The sequence below is a fragment of the Myotis davidii genome, unplaced genomic scaffold (genome assembly GCF_000327345.1).
Source record: "Myotis davidii unplaced genomic scaffold, ASM32734v1 scaffold238, whole genome shotgun sequence".
In the NCBI taxonomy this organism is placed as follows: domain Eukaryota; kingdom Metazoa; phylum Chordata; class Mammalia; order Chiroptera; family Vespertilionidae; genus Myotis; species Myotis davidii.
In genome coordinates this window covers 2,037,671-2,056,832 of record NW_006293779.1, presented here as the reverse complement: position 1 = coordinate 2,056,832, position 19,162 = coordinate 2,037,671, and the positions used below count along the sequence as shown (strand labels likewise).

Here is a 19,162-nt window from a genome sequence, read left to right as displayed (position 1 = left end):
TAGGTCTTGTTCAAATATAAATGCTATTGCTAAGATTACCAAGCTTATTGAAGACTTTTCACTATATGAAATTTTAGACTTTATTGTCAATCAAAATAAATTCAAGTTCTATATCTAAATATTAGGTTTCTATACATATATTTACTTGTTATATACTCCTTCCTCAGCCCCATCTCCCCCTTAAACCACCACCTCTTTTTTCTTTACAGCAAAATGCCCCCAAATAGTTGTCCATATTCACCATCTGTCCTCTTCTCTTCTTTCCTCCCTTCCTCCCCTGTATAGAAACTCATCTTGGCAAGACCACCAGAGACTTCCACATTTCCAAATCCAACAGCCGATTTTCAGCTCTCTTATTTGACAAGTTAATCATTCCATCCAACACTTCCTTCATTCAGCTCCCAGCACAACACTTTGCCTTGGTTCTTCTCCTACGTCGTTGATTTCTCTTAATTTTCCTTTGCTTGTTTCTCTTCACCCCCTTGGCTTCTAAATATTGGCATGCCCCAGGGCTCAGGGCTCTTTTCTTTATTCATAGTCACCATGTATGTAATCACATCTAGTATCAGATCTTTACATATCATCAATAGAATGACCACTCCCAAATTTATGTCTCCAGATAGGATGGCTGTAGTCTTTGAACTCAGACTCACATGACCAACTTCCTCTTAGACATCCAGTTTAAAGACATCCTGGTCTCTATCAAACAACCAGGGAAAAGAGCAATCCAGCATGATGAAACTTTTAAAAAACAGCTGCTCTACTACAGTCAAGAGCCACACACACACACAAAAAAAAAACTGTGGCCCCACCCCACACACATACCAGCAAATGTTGATATGGAGCCTAATAAATAAGAACTACAAATTACTTCAGTAATGTTGTAGGAAATATGTCCCTTGTTCATAAATCAGAATACTTAATATTGTTAAACTGTACATAATGGCCAAAGGCATCTGTAAATTCAATACAATCCCAATCAAAATTCCAATGGTATTTTTCATAGAAATAGAAAAAGCAATCCAAAATTTGTATAAAACTACAAAATGCCCTGCAGAGCCAAAGAAATTCTAAGAAAGAAGAACAAAGTTGGAGGCATCACACTTCCTTATTTCAGACTATATTACAAAGACATAGTAATAAAAAAAAACAGTATGGTACTGGCATAAAAACAGATACATAAACCAATGGAACAGAATCAAGAACCCAGAAATAAACTCACACATATACAGTCAACTAATATTAGAAAAGGGATCCAAGAATACTCAAAGAGGAAAAGATCGTCTCTTCAATAAATGGCTTAGGAAAATCGGACATCCACATCCAAAAGCATGATACTGGACCCTATCTTACACCACTTACAAAATTTCACTCAAAATGGATTAAAGACTTAAATGTAAAAATGAGCACCTTAAAACTTCCAGAAGAGCCCTGGCCAATGTGGCTCAGTTGCTTGGACACCAAATGGTTGAGGGTTTGATTCCTGGTCAGGGCACATATCTAGGTTGCAGGTTTGATCCCCTGTCAAGGCGAGTATAGGAGGCAACCAATCAATGTTTCTTTCTCTCTCTCTCTCTCTCTCTCTCTCTCTCTTTCTCTCTCTCTCTCTCTTTTCCTTCCTCTCTCTCTCTCTAAAATCCATTTTTAAAAACTTAGTGGTCAAAAACACCAGTAAACATGTATTTTCACTCACAGTTCCTATGTGTCAGGAATTCAGGAGTGACTTGGCTCAGAGTTCCCCATGAAATCACAAGTAAGGTGTTGGCTAGACCAGCAATTATCTGAAGGCTTGACTAGGGCTAGGGGAACTGCTTCTGAGATGGCTCACTCATATGGCTGGACATTTGGTGCCAGCAGTGGGCAGGAGGCCTCATCTTCTCCTCACGTGGGCCTTATCCACGTTGGGTTTCCTCATGATATGGTTGCAGGCTTCACCCAGAACAAGCAATCCAAGAGAGAATGCCAACAAAATCTATGTTTGTTATGATTTCATCTCAAAAATCACACACCATCACTTTGCCACACTGTATTTGTTACAAGCAAATCACAAATTCTGGCTCCCATTCAAGGAGAGGGAAATTGGATGCCATCTTTTCAAGGAAGTCACATCAAAAAAGAATTGTTCTGGCTCCCATTCAAGGAGAGGGAAATTGGATACCATCTTTTCAAGGAAGTCACATCAAGAAAAAATTGTGGACATATTTTTTATTAACAGTCTATATGGACATATTTTTAAACTACCAAATGACCTTAGCAGTTTAACTTCTCTGGACCTCGGTTTCCCATTGATAAAAGGATAATAACAATAATGGTACCAACCTCAGAAGGTTGTTGAAAGAATTAAATGGTATAACTGAACGCAAGTGGCACATATTAGAACTTAATGACTAAGTGTTTCTTTTTTTCTCCAACCAGGAAATATGGACATATTTTTAAACTACCAAATGACCTTAGCAGTTTAACTTCTCTGGACCTCGGTTTCCCATTGATAAAAGGATAATAACAATAATGGTACCAACCTCAGAAGGTTGTTGAAAGAATTAAATGGTATAACTGAACGCAAGTGGCACATATTAGAACTTAATGACTAAGTGTTTCTTTTTTTCTCCAACCAGGAAATAGGTCATTAGAGTTCCTCTGTAGGAAGCCTAGGGTCAGCCTCAGACCTACAGAGTAAAGCTGGCCTCTGTAGCCTCGTCGTTGTGTCTGCTCACATCATATCCCATGTGGGCCCTCTCCTGCTTCCCTCTTTCTCCTACTTCCTCAGGATCCCAGTCATGCATGACATAGACATGGATGTTCACATCCTAAACAGTTTCTTTTTCCTGGAAATTTCCCAGTCTTCAAATCGTTCTAGTTCTTTTCTGGAAACCTACCACTCATTTTTCCCAATTCTTCAGGATGTTCTACCTAAGGATTGTCTTCTAAGTGATAGCTAAAGCCTCTGGCCAATAAGATCTCAAAAGTGGAGTTAGCACCTGTTGTGGATACAACTGCAACTGATCTTAGGAGACTAGGAAGAGACCTAAGAATCCTGCTCAACAAACCTCTTACACCAAAACAGAAGATTGAAGATAAAAGCTATTCCTTAAAAGAAAGCTGAGCCTGCCACTCACTCATGCCTCACATGGTTACTTTAATCAAATAGTGATCAGATGGCACTCCCCTACCTAATATCTACTTCACTGTGAAAATGAGCATTGTGATCAAGGAGGAGACGTGCCATTTTGCAACTGGAGACCCTTGGGGAAAGAAGAACTATAGACATAATGTTTCAACGTAGATATTCCCTATGGCATTGAGGATCCCTGCGGAACATGAAGACCCTGCCTGAGTGACAAAAAAAAGTTGTGAGAGAAGAATCCTAACAGATGTGGGAGGATAGAGCATTTTTCTGAAGGTCTTGATGGTTGGCTTGCATGTGGCAATAAAAATCACCTCACAAAATGACTCTGTCTGGCTCATCCCATCCAAGATGGCATGTGAGTAGTAGTCAATGCTGGAGGATTTCATGTTGCCTCTTCTTGGAATCAACTTGCATATTTACCTGGCTCCCTAGAAACACATTGCTATGAACCAAATGAAACACATGAATAAGAGGAATTTCAGGCATGTTTTAGAACCGCACACAAAGAGTTGTAGGGGCAAAATGGATTTTTGATATCAATCAGACTGTGTTCAGGTAGGCCTATTCTGTTTATGCATCCTGGTGATGATGGTCCTAATAAGAAGACATCTGTCCTGAGGGGTGTGTGTGTGTGTGTGTGTGTGTGTGTGTGTGTCCACCCGGCCAGTAAAGAATATGAAGCTCACAGAGGGGGGGTAATTTTTCTAAAGCCACACAACTAGCTACAAAGGGGCAGCAGAGATGGGATTTGTAGGAGGGTCCTCTGCTTCAAAACAATTCATTCATTTCCAATTGGAAATGAGAATTGAAATAAAAGTATAAAACTGGGGGAAGTCCCACATGCCCTTCAAGAGAAGGCACGTTTGGTTTTCAGTCATGTTAGTCCAATGATCTTGTTGCATCTATAGTAGTCATCTGTTATACTTGCCACCCAACATTTAGTCTTCTTTCTCATGGTAACTATCCTGTTTCTCCACTAGGGTCCCACCTCCTCACCCAGTCTTAGCCCATGAGAGGGTTCATCCTCTCCATGCTGCTCAGCCAATCGGAACAGTGATTGTCGCAAGGATGGGCATGTGACCCAGCAAATCCCAATAAGGTTTTATCTATATTTTTTTATAGAACTACTTTTTTCCACATGCCTTGGATCTGAGAGGATATAAGCTCTTACATTCTACCATTGCCTTGCCACCCCAAAGGACAGCCTTTCTGAGAATAAGAGCCAGTAAAAGAAGTAGAGCCAAGAGCTGAAGAGAGAAACCAGGTCCTGATGGTATCTTTGGAACCACAGCAGCAATCTGGAATTTTCCAGTTATGACAGTTAATAAGTTCAGGTTTTACTTAAGGCTATCTGAATTGATTTTTTTGTCACTTGGAACTAAGAGTCCTGATTAATGCCCCATTACACTGTTCTCTTTTGAAATAAGCACCAAACTTTTCCAAGTTTAAAGCCAGAATTGGTAAAGGTTTTAGGTTGCGTTCAATTATAAAATAGAGTTTCCCTCAAATGATTCCCTCTGGAGCAGAACCCACCAAGGTGTATTTCCTTGTTGGAGCCTCTCCGTATGCCAAAGGGCATTAGGCCAAGCAGCTGAGTCCTTGGTCCACTTCCCTGAGTCCTTCCCAAGAAATAACAAACACTGGCAATAAACATTCACTTGTCTGTATAGTCAGATCATACCTGTCATTATAAATAATGGTTTTGGACAGATTAGAGAGTGGCATGTATAGGCGCACTGCAAAGGTGACTAAACACAGACTGAGTCAGTGGTACTCCCATCCACTTACATTTCATTATGACCTTGTGTAGTGGGTTGAATGGTGGCCCTTAGACAAGATATGCCCACTCCCTAATCCCAATAACTTCTGAATGTTACTTTATTGTAACTAAAAAGTTAAAATTATCTTACATGGCAAAAATATGTGATTAAATTAAGGATCTTGAGAAGAAACTATCCTGGATAATCTGCATGGAGCATAAATGAGATCACACATATCCTCATACAAGAAAGGGACAGAAAAAAAGAAATGGAAAAAAAGAGGGGAGGGGGGAGAAGAAAGACCCAGAGGGGAAAAGCAATGGGAAGACAGTACAGAGAAGCCACAAGACAAGGAATGCTGACAGCCACATGAAGCTGACAGGGCCAGGGAATGAATTTTTCTGTAGCGCTTTCAATGGGAGCAGTTTGACCAACACCCTGCAGACTTCTGGCCTCCAGAATGGTGAGAGGAAATTGTCTGTTACTTTAAGCCACGCAGCTTGTGGTCATGTGTTACAGCAGCCCCAGGGAGCTAAGCATCTTGTTAGAGTAATATCAGGCCATTGACACTAATTTCAGGTCAGACATCCAGCTGAGGAAATACCAGCAAAGGATCACAGACAGCTAATAATTTCATAGTGCCTACTATGTTCTAAGGAATGTTCTAAGTATTTTCCACATATAACATCATTTAATATTTATAATAACCCTAGGGGATAGGTATTCTAATTGCTCCCATTTTGCAAATAAGAAAACTGAGGCACAATGATATTAACTTAGCCTAAGGTCATACAGCTATGAAAGATCAGAGCTGGGATTCAAGTCCAAGTGAAGCTAGTTCCAGGGTTTATGTTATTGAATATTTTGCTCTCCTACAGTCACTGTGTTTGTTTGTTTGTTTTTAAAAAATGAATCAGTTGCATGAGCACTTGTCTACCTCAGAGGTTCTTACCAACTGCTTCATAAAATCACCCAAAGGGCTTTGGGAACACTGAAAGGAAGAAGCCCACTGAAGACAAGTTCATCAGAGCCTTAGGTATAGGACACTGTGCATTTCCCCAGATGATTTCAAATATGCAGTCAAGATTAAAAACCACTGACATAATAACTTCCAATGGCTGGTGTAACTAATTTTTTCAAATTGGCATTGACCAGATATTTCGGCTTCTCCAAATTCTGTGTCCACACAGAGAAATTAGATTGCCATATCTAGTAGAAGAGAGGCTCAATTCAATAAAACCACATTCTTTTTTCTCAGCCATAGAATGGTTAACCATTTTCTATCAAAAGTAGTACCATGGGCCCGGCCGGCAAGGCTCAGTGGTTGAGCATCGACCTATGAACCAGGAGATCACGGTTCAATTCCACATCAGGGCACAGGCCCAAATTGCGGACTCCATCCCCAGTGGGGGGCATGCAAGAGGCAGCCAATCAATGACTCTTTCTCATCATTGGTGTTTCTACTCTCTCTTTCTCTCTCCCTTCCTCTCTGAAACCAATAAAAATATATTTTAAAAAAGAAAAGTAGTACCATGGGAAAAATTCAGCGTGAACTTTCCCCCAAACCTCCTGGGACAGCATGAGATTTCAGACAGCACTGGGATTTCACCAGCTCAAAACCCCATTGCCAGCAACATTCCTACACGGAGTGGTGCCCTGAGACTGAGGACACCTAGTCAGAGTGGAGAGTCCCACCTCCCCAGGGAAAGCAGGGCATTTTCCACCACCTACAGAGAGCCAAGAAGCCAAAGTGCAAACGGAATTAAAAGACTTGCGCTTCAGCACCACCTACTGTAAAACAAAAGAAAAACTTCTTATCGACCCACTAAGTAGAGAATGCCACTCAAAGGAAAAAGCAGATTTCATTCCCATAGATCAGAGAGTTCATTCCATGGCACACAAAAACGAATTACTAGAATTCTGTGGCCCACCACAAAATGTACATCTTTTGCCAACTGACCAAAAAAATGGGTATAATTTTGATTCATTCACAACAGAAGGCTATTGTTGTGTTGGCTGTTGTCATTTTTTTTTTATTTGACAACCTAAGGAAGAAGAGGTCAGTGCCCCTCACTAAATAGTCAGGTATTGCATGTTTTAAAAATTCTGTGTCATGTACTACTATCTGTAATACTTTAAACAATAAAAAAAATTTCTGTGGCATCCTAGTGTGCCATGGCACACTGTTTGTCATAGATGCCTTGTTTCCATCAAATACCATGAATAACCAAGAAAACAAAGCACCTCAGAAAGAAAATGAAAACTCTCCAAAAAGAAACTTAAAGACATGGAAATATGTGATTTAAATGACAGAGAATTCAAAATGAACTGCCATTTGACCCTGTGATCCCACATCTGGGAATATATCCTAAGAATCCTGAAACATCAATCAGAAAGAATATATGCACTTCTATGTTCGTAGCAGTGCTATTACAATAGGTAAGATCTATAAACAGCCCAAGTGACCAGCAACAGATGAGTGGATAAAAAAGCTGTGGTGTATTTACACAATGGAATACTATGCAGCTGTAAAAGAGGAAGGATCTCTTACCTTTTGAGACAGCATGAATGGACCTGGAAATTATTATGCTAAGTGAAATAAGGCAGTCAGAGAAGTACAAATATTACATGATCTCATTTATATGTAGAATCTAATGAAAAAAATAAACTGATGAATAAAACAGGCTCAGAGACATGGAAGCATGGAACAGACTGACAGATCTCAGAGGGAAGGGGGAAGGAAAGAAGGGAAGAGATTAACCAAAGAAAATATACGCATATATGCATAGCCCATGGATACAGGCAATAGTGCGGTGAAGGCCTAGTAGGTTGAGATGGGAGCCCGGGGTGGGAGGGAGGAATGGGGAACATCTGTAATACTCTCAACTATCAAAATAATTTTTTAAAAATACAATTGCTGGAAAAAAAAACTCAGCGAGATACAAGAAAACACATATAGGCAGTTTAATGTACTCAGAAATAAAATCAATGAACAAAAGGAGTAGTTTACCAAAGAGATTGAAACTACAAAAGAATAAAATAGAAATCCTGGAACTAAAGAACCGAATAAGAGAGATGAACTAGTAAGCTTAAGAAATAGAGTTGACCAAATAGAGAAAAGAATTGGTGATATCAAATATAGAAATCTATAAATGACACAGATGGAAGAAGAGAGAGACTTAAGAGTAAAAAATAAATAAAAGAACTCTACAAGTACTATTTGACTCCATCAGAAAGAGCAATATAAGAATAATGAGTAGCCCTAGCCAGCTTGGCTCAGTGGCTAGAGCATCAGGAGTTCTAGATTCTCTACCTCCTCATCGGCACTTGGTATGGTCAGTCTTTTTCATGTTAGCCATTCTGGTGGCTGCATAATGCTATCCCATTGTGATCTGGTTTGCATTTCGCTAATGTCTAATAATGTTGAGCATCTTTTAATGTTCTTATTTGCCATCCATGTTTTCTTTGATGAAATATCTGTTCATATCATGAGGTGCAGGAGCAATTTATTAGAAAAAGGAAACTATTTTCAATAAATGTTATGGGAACAATTAGCTATCCATATGCCAAAAAAAGAACTCTGATTCATACTTCTAATCCTATATAAAAATTAACTCAAGATGGATCATAGACATAAATGTAAAACTTAAAACTATAAATCTTCTATAAGGAAATGGAAAACTCTTAGAAGAAAACATAAGAGTAAATCTTTATGACCTCACATTAAGGAAAGATTTCTTAGATATAATACCAAAAGCACAAGAGCAAATAGAAAAATTGGACTTCATCAAAACTTCTGCTTTTCATAAGACACTATTAAGAGAATGAAAAAGATGAGCCACATAGACTTGAAGAAAATATTTGCAAAGCATATATCTGGTAAAAGACCTGTATGTCAAATATATAAAAAAAACCTTTCAAAACTCAATAAGGTTTAAAAAAACTGGTACATCTACACAATGGAATACTACGCCGCTATAAAAAGAAGGAACTTTTACCATTTGCAACAGCATGGATTGACCTGGAGAGCATGATGCTAAGCAAAATAAGCCAGTCAGAGAAAGATAAATATCACATGATCTCGCTATATGTGAGAGGGTGGGAGGGGTGGGTCAATTGGAGAAAAAGGAAACTTATGTAAAACTTTAGACAATAAATAATAATAATAATAATAATAAACTCAATAAGGAAAGAAAGGACCCAATTCTCTAGTATTTAGCAGATATGTGACTTTGGGCAAATAAAGAATATTCACTGAAAGACTGAAATGAGGGCATGCACTACTGTTAAAAGAAGGCAGATATTTTGGAGATTAAACCTTTATCAGTGATTACATTGGCAAATATGTTACCCCATACAGTGGGCTCACTTTTAATTTTGTTGATAGTTTCTTTTGCTGTACAGAGGCTTTTTATGTTGATGTAGTCCCATTTGCTTATTTTCTCCTTAGTTTCCTTTGCCCTAGGAGATGTATCTGTAAACATATTGTTATGAGAGATGTCTGAGATTTTGCTGCCTATGGCTTCTTCTAGGATTTTTATGGTTTCCCATGACTTAGATTTAAGTCCTTTATCCATTTTGAGTTCGTTCTTACCAGGCATGTGCCCTGACCAGGAATAGAACCATGACCTCCTGGTTCATAAGCCAAGACTCAACCACTGAGCCACACCGGCTGGGATCTTCTTATTCTTCTTCTTTTTTTTTAAATCTTCCTCTTTCTCTTCCTTTTCTTCAGCCTCATCATCACTGACTTCTTTATCACCTTCTTCTCCACAAAAAAGTAAGGGAGTAGCCAATAAACTGAGAGTGTGTTTTCACAAGCTCCTTTATCTTTCTCTCCTCCAAGTACTTGGTCTGGTCTTCTTTTAGATTCAGGATGACCTCTGTTTACCTGTGTCAGTCCTAACTGTGAACAATCCTACTGGGGAAGACTCCCAGGCATACTGCTCATCATTGTTATATTTGGTGATTACGGGCACTTTTTCAGGAACCAAATAGGCTAATTACAACCTGACACCATAATGGCCAATCACAGAGATATCTGCACCAGTCTGCAAAGCTTCCATTAATGCTTTGGTCCCAGACTTGGCAATAGTACCAAGATGATTGATCAAATCAGCCTTGGCCATTCAATTCCAGCATTCATAATAGTGAGAGCTTTGTCATAATTTGTTTGGAATGAGGTTAATGTGCAGCTCTTTCCCAGAGTCCAGTTTACTGGGATCTGTCAAGCTTTCACAGCTGATCTTGTCCAGTGGATCTGATGAAACTGAAATAAATTCCCTCAGAAATATCTCTTGATTCAAGTAGAAAATATTGATGATCAGTGACATCAACTGGGCAACTTCTATCTGAAAGGCAAACGTCTCAACCCCTTCCTCCTCCATCGGTTGGTTGTGAGTCTGGGTTTCCTCAGGCATCTCAGCGAAGGGACCACATGGACTCCAAAATAATGCAGCACCAGGACGCAGAACCAACTAGCCAACTATTTCTTAATCTTTACACATTTATCACCTTTATAAAACTAAAAATTTTATTTTATAGTGAGAAAGGGAAAGGATACTATCAAAAAAGAGAAAAGACATCCCACAGAATGGGAGAAAGTATTTGCAAATCTTATATCTGATAAAGGGCCAGTCATCTAGAACATATAAAGAACAACTCAATAATAAAACATTTTTTTAAATAGGCAAAGGATTTGAATAGACATTTCTCCAAAGAAGGCAAACAAATGGCTATTTAGTCCAAAGAAAAATGTTCAACATAAGTTGCCATTTGGGAAATACAAATGTAAATCTCAAACAGACTGACAAATTACCAGCAAGAAGACTGGGGAGGGGTTGTGGGGGGAGGTAAGAGCACAACTGAAGGACTTGTATGCATGCATATAAGCATAACCAATGGGCGCAAGGCACTGGGGTAGGGGTGAGGGCAAGTGCCAGGGGGTAGGAGAATCTGGGGTGGGGGGGAGGTCAATGGGGAAAAAAAGGAGACAAATGTACTACTATTTGTAATACCTTAAACAAGAAAATAATTTTTTAAAAAATAGGGCAGATAGAGGCAGGCAATAAGTCAGAGACTATGCATAAAAATGGATTTGGGGATGTTTCATCAGATGGGAAAAATGTGAAAAGCAAATTGTCATATTTTCTTCATAGTGACATCTAGGATCAGCCTTCACAACATAAAGCAAGTATGATAGAAGAATTCTGAAAATGGCCCAGAGCCTGATTTAAGACTTGGATAGTAGAATTGGATCTTGTGGCATAGATACAAACAATATTTGGAAATTAAAAAGAGAAGAGGAATTCAAAAATAAAGTACATGGAGGGCAACTTTCAGTCATAGGTCACCAAACAGGCCCCTTTCCTAACTGCACATCACGTTCCCACCCACAAATCTGGAAATAGACCATCTCTGAGGACCAGCTCATCAAGTGCTTGCCCATCACTCCCACTCACTCCCACGAATCACAACAATCAGATAGAGCGCAGTCACTTGTGAAATAGGATTGATAATAGTGACTGTCTCGAGGACAAAAATGAAATAACCAATGTAAAACACGTAACATAATTTCTGGAACACCCCGTGCTCAATAAATATTGGTTTCCCCTTCCCTCATCCCCTTTCATAACCGCAAGGCAAATTGCACTATTGGCCTCAGTTCAGAGGGTTTTAAAGGCTCCTGGGTTGTGCATAGCCACTTTTTAAATAACTTGATGTCCCTGTTGCCATACATGGCAGGGAGTCAAAAAGCAGAATGGGGAGTTGCCAGGCCAAGTTGCCAGGCTCTGATAAAAATCAGTAAGTAGACAACCTTCATATTCTATCTGATAACAGAACACATTTATGCCGCCCCCAGCCCCGTCCTTCTTGCTGAGGGCTCTTCATTAAAGCATCCTTCTTGGCCTTTCCACAGTTCCTCGCCCATTCCTCCCCAGGGAAGGAGAAGTGAATTACATGATTGGTAAATCTGGAAGGTACAGCTCAGCCCTTACCTCACTCTGCTGTCTTTTCAGAACAGGCTCCACTGGAAAAAGCCTGTAGTTGTTCAGGCATGATTACTGATGAGTATTTTTGAGATACAGGTTTAGGAGGCCCACCTGATCCAAATGGAACCCACATTCTCCCCAACCAGCTTCACCACTAGTAAGGGGCCATCTGTCTCCTAGGTATATCTCACTGTTGATTCTGAACTTGGGTGGGGAAGGAGGGATGCCATTTATTGGGCTCCCTCAAAACCCGCTTACCCATCTGCCCTCTATTCTATGCACATTCACACCCAGACGGGCACCAGAAAGCATGTTCAGTGGTACGACCATGGTCCCCACCAGGTTCACATCTCCCTCAATTTGCTTTTTCCTACTTGCTCTGGGCCTCTCCGCATGAGACATTGCTGCCATCCACCTTTCATACCAGGAAGAGTGACAGACACACAAGGATAGTTCTTTCCTGCCTTCCTCCTGGAGTATAAGCACCAGGTATTATTGCATTGCTTTTGTGTTTCCCATAGGTCTTAGCACAGTTCTGAACATGTGAGACTCTGATAAAGAATCAGGAGACTGATGAACTCTGCCCCTTTCTCATCACGTGACTTTGTATACATTGCTTTGTCAATTTGTGTACTTCCAGGGCACTTACTCTGTCTGTTCTTTTTAAGTGACATAGACTTTAAATGAACCAAAAGTCATAACAGGGGGAAACAGGACATCTGTGATACTTTTAACAATAAAGATAATAATTAAAAAAAAAAACACACCTCACAGATCTGATATAATAAAGGATGAATTCTCATTAAAATAAATAAAATTTTAAAAATCAAATGGACAAAAGTTGGTCATTTCTTCAATGTGGTCAAAGTGAATGGTCAAGATCTCTGAAGCTTGTTTCCATTTTGGGCAAGCACAGCTCTGTATTTGTCAGATGTGCTTATGATGTCTACCCATTTACAATGTAAACTCCTAGACTCCTACTATTTCCCACAAAGGTTCAAATAAAGGACTTGGAACCCATGAATTCTCAAAAAATTCTGTTTACTACTGAATTCCTACTTAAATGTAGCCGAAATTCTTTAAAACATGCTTTCTGCTTTGCTATAGAATATAACAAAATTTCATTATAGACTCAGCAGGGCACTGAATATAAAGCTACATCATTTATGGTTTCCTTAGGAAGGGCTGGCAAAATATGGCCCATGGGCCAAATACTGCCTGTTTTTGTAAACCAAACTTTATTGGAACACAACTCTACTCATTTGTTTACAATTGTCTGTTTTGTTTTCATGCTGTAACAGCAGATTTTAGTAGATACGACAGAAACTATATGTCTACAAAGCCTAAAATGGTTACTATTTGGCTTTTTACAAAAAAGTTTGCTGACCATCATCACTCCCTCCATTCTAAAGAACCCTCCAGTTAATCTTAATTGATCCAAATTATTCCTCATGAATGTCCTTAACACATGATTAAATGGTCACAAAAATGTGGCTTATCCCGCCTGGGCCTTTCCTTCTTAATCTGCTAGAGGAGAAGTGTATCCAGATGATGTCCAGTGTAGGCATTAATCATCATCCCGATTCTCCGCCAGTGAGTATGCTGATTACTTCCGAATATTTGAGACACCTGCACCTCGTATGGGATTGTAGAAACACCAGGGCACATCAGGAGTTTCAAGTTCCAGGCCCCTCTCTGCCCCTGACTGACTAAGCCTCTTGGCGCTTTGCTTCTATAAAATGAAGAGGCAGATGAGGATGACATTTCCTTAAAGGCCACCCTGGCTGCTGCGAAAGCCCACGGAACTGCATCACACCCGGATTTACAGAGAAGGGGCTCAGGGAAGGCTTCTTGGAGGAAGTGGTGCCTGATCTGAGTCTTGAAGGATGAGGAAGAATTCACGCTGCTGGAGAATGGACTAACCGATAAAGCAAAAAGGCAGATCTAAAATAATAAAGGATGAATTCCCACTAAAATAATTTTTTAAAAATAAAATGTGAAGCCATCCTTTATGTTTTGGCTGATTAGAAATTCTCATTCGTCTTAGCATCTATACCAGGAACAATCCCTTTAAATTCACACAGACTCTAATGTGTGCATTCCACCCTGCTTCTGGCTGTGCACTGGGGAAGTTCACCGTACAGTCACCTTTTTGTTATCCAAATACTAAGATCACATCCAAAGCATCAGCTGCTACAGGCATAGGACGTGTGATAACCATTGCAAAGGACACCAAGGTTGCTTGGGAACATGAAGTCGATCAGAGAGCGTTGGGCAAAGGATCATGCCAGGACTGAAGTCAAGGCCAACAGGAGGTGAGACAGGTTTAACTTCAAACAATCTCGACAGTGGGGTTCGGTAACATGCTTATGCAGCAGTCATTTTCACGTGATTAAACCATCCAAACATCCACAACAATAGATTCCAAGGGGAGGGCAATTATCTGAGTTGGCCTAGCTTATGCAGTCTCAGCAATAATGATGTGTAAGCGATACCTAGCTCCCCCACAATTCTGCCTGTACTGATGTCAGAAGTAGAAATCATTCATGCATTCAACAAATTTTAGTACCAACTACATGTGAGTGCTTTTCTGTACACTGAAGACACAGCCATTAAAAAATGAGACAAAAATCCTTTTCCCTTTTGAAACTTACATTCTAGCATCACGCTTGTATGGAGAAAAGTCCAGAGTTTTGACTTCTACCCAATTGGACGTAGTGCTGCCCTGAACAATCCTGGGGGATATTTTGCCAAAGAGTCTAAGCCACACCTGAGCCAGCCTTCTTCCCGAGCCCTTGTCCCTCCATCATATTCTCTGTGTGAAAGCCATGCACAGGCCAGGTAAAGCCACGGCAGCCTGGTGCTTTTTCCTTACTGTACCATCACCAGGCCACAGGACTCCTAAAGCCTCAAAGCAAACGTGCTCATAAACTTTGGACCTCTCTGGGAGTGTTAACTGGGAATACAGTCCTAAGTTCTGAAAATAATGTAGATGAAAAAATGTGCATCACAGCTTCATTTAGCCTAGCGCTCCTCCTCTCTACCCACATCAAAAAGAGGGAAATTGAATGTCCAGCTATAAATTAATGATAGGTAAATTATCATGCTTACATGAGATAAAATCACAAGCCGCCATTTAGATGATATCTCCAAAGACTCCATAATGTGTGAAAATACTTAGTATAAAATTTTAGGTAGTTAGGCAGGAAAAAAACCCATATACATATACGTTCAATATAACCAGTGTAAATATAACAAGTGTAAAATTCTGCTGAGAAAAATAAAAGCCTTGACTGCTAGTCAAGATGGCGGCGTAAGTAAAAGTCTGTGCTTGCCTCTCCCACAATCACATCAAATTTACAACTAAATTATAGAACAACCATCGCTGAGAACCACCCAAAGACCAGCTGAAGTCCTATAACTAAGGATGTAAAGAAGAAACCACAATGAGACTGGTAGTAGGGGCAGAGAATGGACAGGCAGGTTCCACATGCATGGTGTGGCGATTAAGAATCAGGAGAGCCGTAACCGGTTTGGCTCAGTGGATAGAGCGTTGGCCTGGGGACTGAAAGGTCCCAGGTTTGATTCCGGTCAAGGGCATGTACCTTGGTTGCTAGCACATCCCCAGTAGGGGGTGTGCAGGAGGCAGCTGATCGATGTTTCTAGCTCTCTATCTCTCTCCCTTCCTCTCTGTAAAAAATCAATAAAATATTTTTTAAAAAAAGAATCAGGAGAGATATCTTGGTTGCAGAGCTCCCCCATAAGGAGTAAGGGGTCCCAGCACCATACTAGGCTCTCCAGCCCCAAGAACCAGTACCAGGAAGAGGAGTCCCTGTAACATGCAGAATCTCAAAAACAAAGTAAACAGAACAAAACCAAAGGACTTTTACGCATGCATATAAGCATAACCAATGGACATAAGACACTGGGGGATAGGGGAGGCTAGGGGACTGTCTAGGGCGGGGGGGAAAAATGGACAAATATGTAATACCCTTTGTAATACTTTAAGCAATAAAAAAAAAAGAAAAGGAAAAAAAAAACTCATTGATACAGAGAACAAATTGATAATCACCAGATGGGACAGGGGTTAGGGAGCTGGGTGAAAAAAGTGAAGGGATTAAGAAGTACAAAACTGATAAGTTACAAAATAGTCCTGGGAATATAAATACAGCATAGGGAATATAGTCAATGATATTGTCATAACTATGTACAGTGCCAGGTGGTTTTAGATTTATGGGGGGATCACTTCATAAGTTATATAAATATTTGTACATTAATACTGTACATGTGAAATTTATATAATATTGAATGACAATTATAATTGAAAGATAAAATAAATAAGTTTTTTAAAGGTGAAAGGGATTAAGAAGTACAAATTGCCAGTTATAAAAATAGTCCCAGAGATACAAAGTACAATGTAAGGAATATCGTCAACACTATTGTTAACTATGAATAGTGTCAGGTGAGTACTAGACTGATCTGGGTGATTGCTTTGTAAGATATAAATGTCTAATCACTATGCTGTGTGTCTGAAACTGATATAATATTGTATGTCAACTGTAATTGAAAAATCAATTTTAAAAAAGACAAGCCTTGCTCTGCCAACATGGCTCAGTGGCTGAGCGTTGACCCAAAAACCAGGGGGTCATGGTTCAATCCCAGTGCAGGGTATGAAGGAAGCAGCTGGTCAACAATTCTCTCTCATCATTGATGTTTCTGTCTCTTTCTCTCCCTCTCCCTTCCTCTCTGAAATCAATAAAAATACATTTGGAGAAAAAAAAAAAAAAGCCTGGATGGAAATGCTTCCAAACTAACCATTGATAAACAGGTGTTGAAATTATGGATGTTTTTCTACTTTTTGTAGTTTTCATTTTTTCTTTAGTGAACAGTCATTATTTTATAATTTTAAAAAATTAAAACTCAACAGAGTTTTTTAAAGGCAAGGATGAGGCAGCAAGTACAAATATAAAATAGTTTATCATGGTAGCTAAGAACCTGAATTGTGGATTCAAACTCTCTGAGTCAGACCCTGGCTCCCAAGTTGCTGTATGAACTTCGCTTGCCTCGGTTTTCCACCTGCAAAAATAAGGGTGCTGTTGGTGCCTACCTAAATGGGTTAACATGAGGATTAGTAGATAAAACATGTAGAGTGTTTAGCACAGAACAGAACACTTTGTAAACACTCAAAATGATAACAGATCTAATACTACAGAGGCTTCAAAGACAGAGCTCACACAGGGGGAAGGTGAGCAAACATTACATCTTCATGCCTCAGGGACAACTAATTCAGAGTTTCTTTCAGTGGACAACTTCCCCTCAGGCAGAATCAATACCCAAATCCTTTACTTAGATTTTAAATTTTCCCCTGAAGATGTAGAATATGTTGATATTCATTTTATGGGTAATTACCTCTTCGTGTGTTTTTTCATGTGCCGGCCATAATTTATTGTACAAAGTGCCTCTCGGTTTTAAAAACAAGTCTAAAAATTATGTTAATAAAATTGTCAGAAAACACTAATCATTATTCTAAGATAAAGTGATCTCATAAAATATTGCGTATGATGCTAACGGACAGTAGTAAATTTGAAGATAAAAGTAATTGTCTGATAGAATCATATTTTTCTGTCAAATGTCTGTTCCAAAAACAGTGAAATCAAAAGCTGGTCTCATACCCTACACCAGCGGTTCTCAACCTGTGGGTCGTGACCCCTTCGGGGGTCGAACGACCTTTTCACAGGGGTCGCCTAAATACATCCTGCATATCAGATATTTACATTACGATTCATAACAGTAGCAAAATTACAGTTATGAAGTAGCAACGAAAATAATTTTATGGTTGGGGTCACCACAACCTGAGGAACTGTATTAAAGGGTCGCGGCATTAGGAAGGTTGAGAACCAACATCCCTACACCCAACATCCCTCTTTCTGTACAAATTAAAATATCTAAATCTGGGTAAAATAAAGTGGTTAATAACTAGACCTTCACTTTGCTCCCAAATACTTGAGTAAAGGACACCCATTTCTGAAATTGTGGTTCTTATTGCTTGCCAATATTTCTTTCTAAAAGAATGAGAATGCAGCTAAGATTGCATACATATTACACCTTGACCAATAAAAAAGATCCAGGGGTAAGAAACGATTATAAAGGAAAACAAGTTGAAATGAGTTTCTCTACATTTCCTCCTCCTGAAATGGAGCAGCACTTTTGCCTTATAGGAGAGAGAGGATTATGCCTCTCGGCTTCCAGAGACATTCTTTACCCTGATTTCTAATCTAGATTTCCTTGACCTTTGCATCCTAGAAATTCTCCACTCAAATATAAGGCCGTGCTTCTACTCAAATTCTTGGCCTGGTTTGGCAACCTTTCTCCGTCCATGGACTCTGTTTTCTCCATGCATGGAGTCTCTGCCTACTTACCATGGTGAAAGGTCTTGAACCATGGAGTTGCTCGGGCTTACACTCGGATCTGGCTGGGCAAAAGCTGTATCATCCCCATTCAGTCCCATCATCTTACTCAGCCTCACTGTCTTTGTCTATAACTGCATATCTTGCAGGGTTACAATGGGGTTAGAGGAGACAATAGATGCTACGTGATTGGGCAATGGTAGGCAACTTGATCGAGTGTTCTCCCCTTCCCCTGTGTCCTTTTGGGGGGTTAGCAGTTATTTGGGTCCTAAAAGCCGTTAGTTTCTTCCCTGTCTCTCCTTAGCAGACCAGCAGGCAAAGTTCTTCCGAACGTGGGGTTTTTAATTTAGAAGGACATTGGAGCTCTACGTTCACTTTGACCTACTCATACTTATGCCCCGCGGGAAATGAAAGGTAGATTAGCTGGTGGGGGAGGCGGTCCGGTCCCTCTTGGGTGAAGCATGGAAAGTGGGGCTCTCGCTCAGGCCAGTGGGTCCCCATCCGTTTTCTTTCCCGCCATTGAAGTCCGGATCGGGCTCTGCCCACCTCCCTCCTCAGACCCACAAAGATTAAGTTGATCGATCCCTCTGAGCTGTTTCCTTCTGGGGGTGCCAACACTTAGAGTCTCTCAAGACCCCTGTAGCAGCCCGCCCCTGTCCTGCAAAGGAAAGGTGAGAAAAGAAAGAAAAGGGGTCGGGGACAGGGGACCTAGCGGAGTTGGAGAGGGAATGGTCCAGCTCTGCCCAGACGGGAGTTTCCCAGCTCCCCTCCCACCCCCTGCAACCTCCTTCCCGGGAGCAGCCAGAGGATTGGGATGGAACCGAGACAAGTGAGACCGCTTCTCCACTCGCCCATGTCCGGCTGGCAGCCCCGGCC

General features: G+C 40.3%; 1 protein-coding gene across 1 annotated transcript in view; it reads right to left on the bottom strand.

Moving 5' to 3' along the window:
* SRD5A2 (steroid 5 alpha-reductase 2) overlaps positions 1-18,390 on the bottom strand; it is a 28,266-nt gene extending 9,876 nt beyond the window's left edge. The window contains exon 1 of the mRNA XM_006767568.2: positions 18,299-18,390. Coding sequence (XP_006767631.1) covers positions 18,299-18,390 — 92 coding nt within the window. The remainder of the gene's footprint in view (positions 1-18,298) is intronic.
* Between the last annotated feature and the right edge of the window lie 772 nt (positions 18,391-19,162).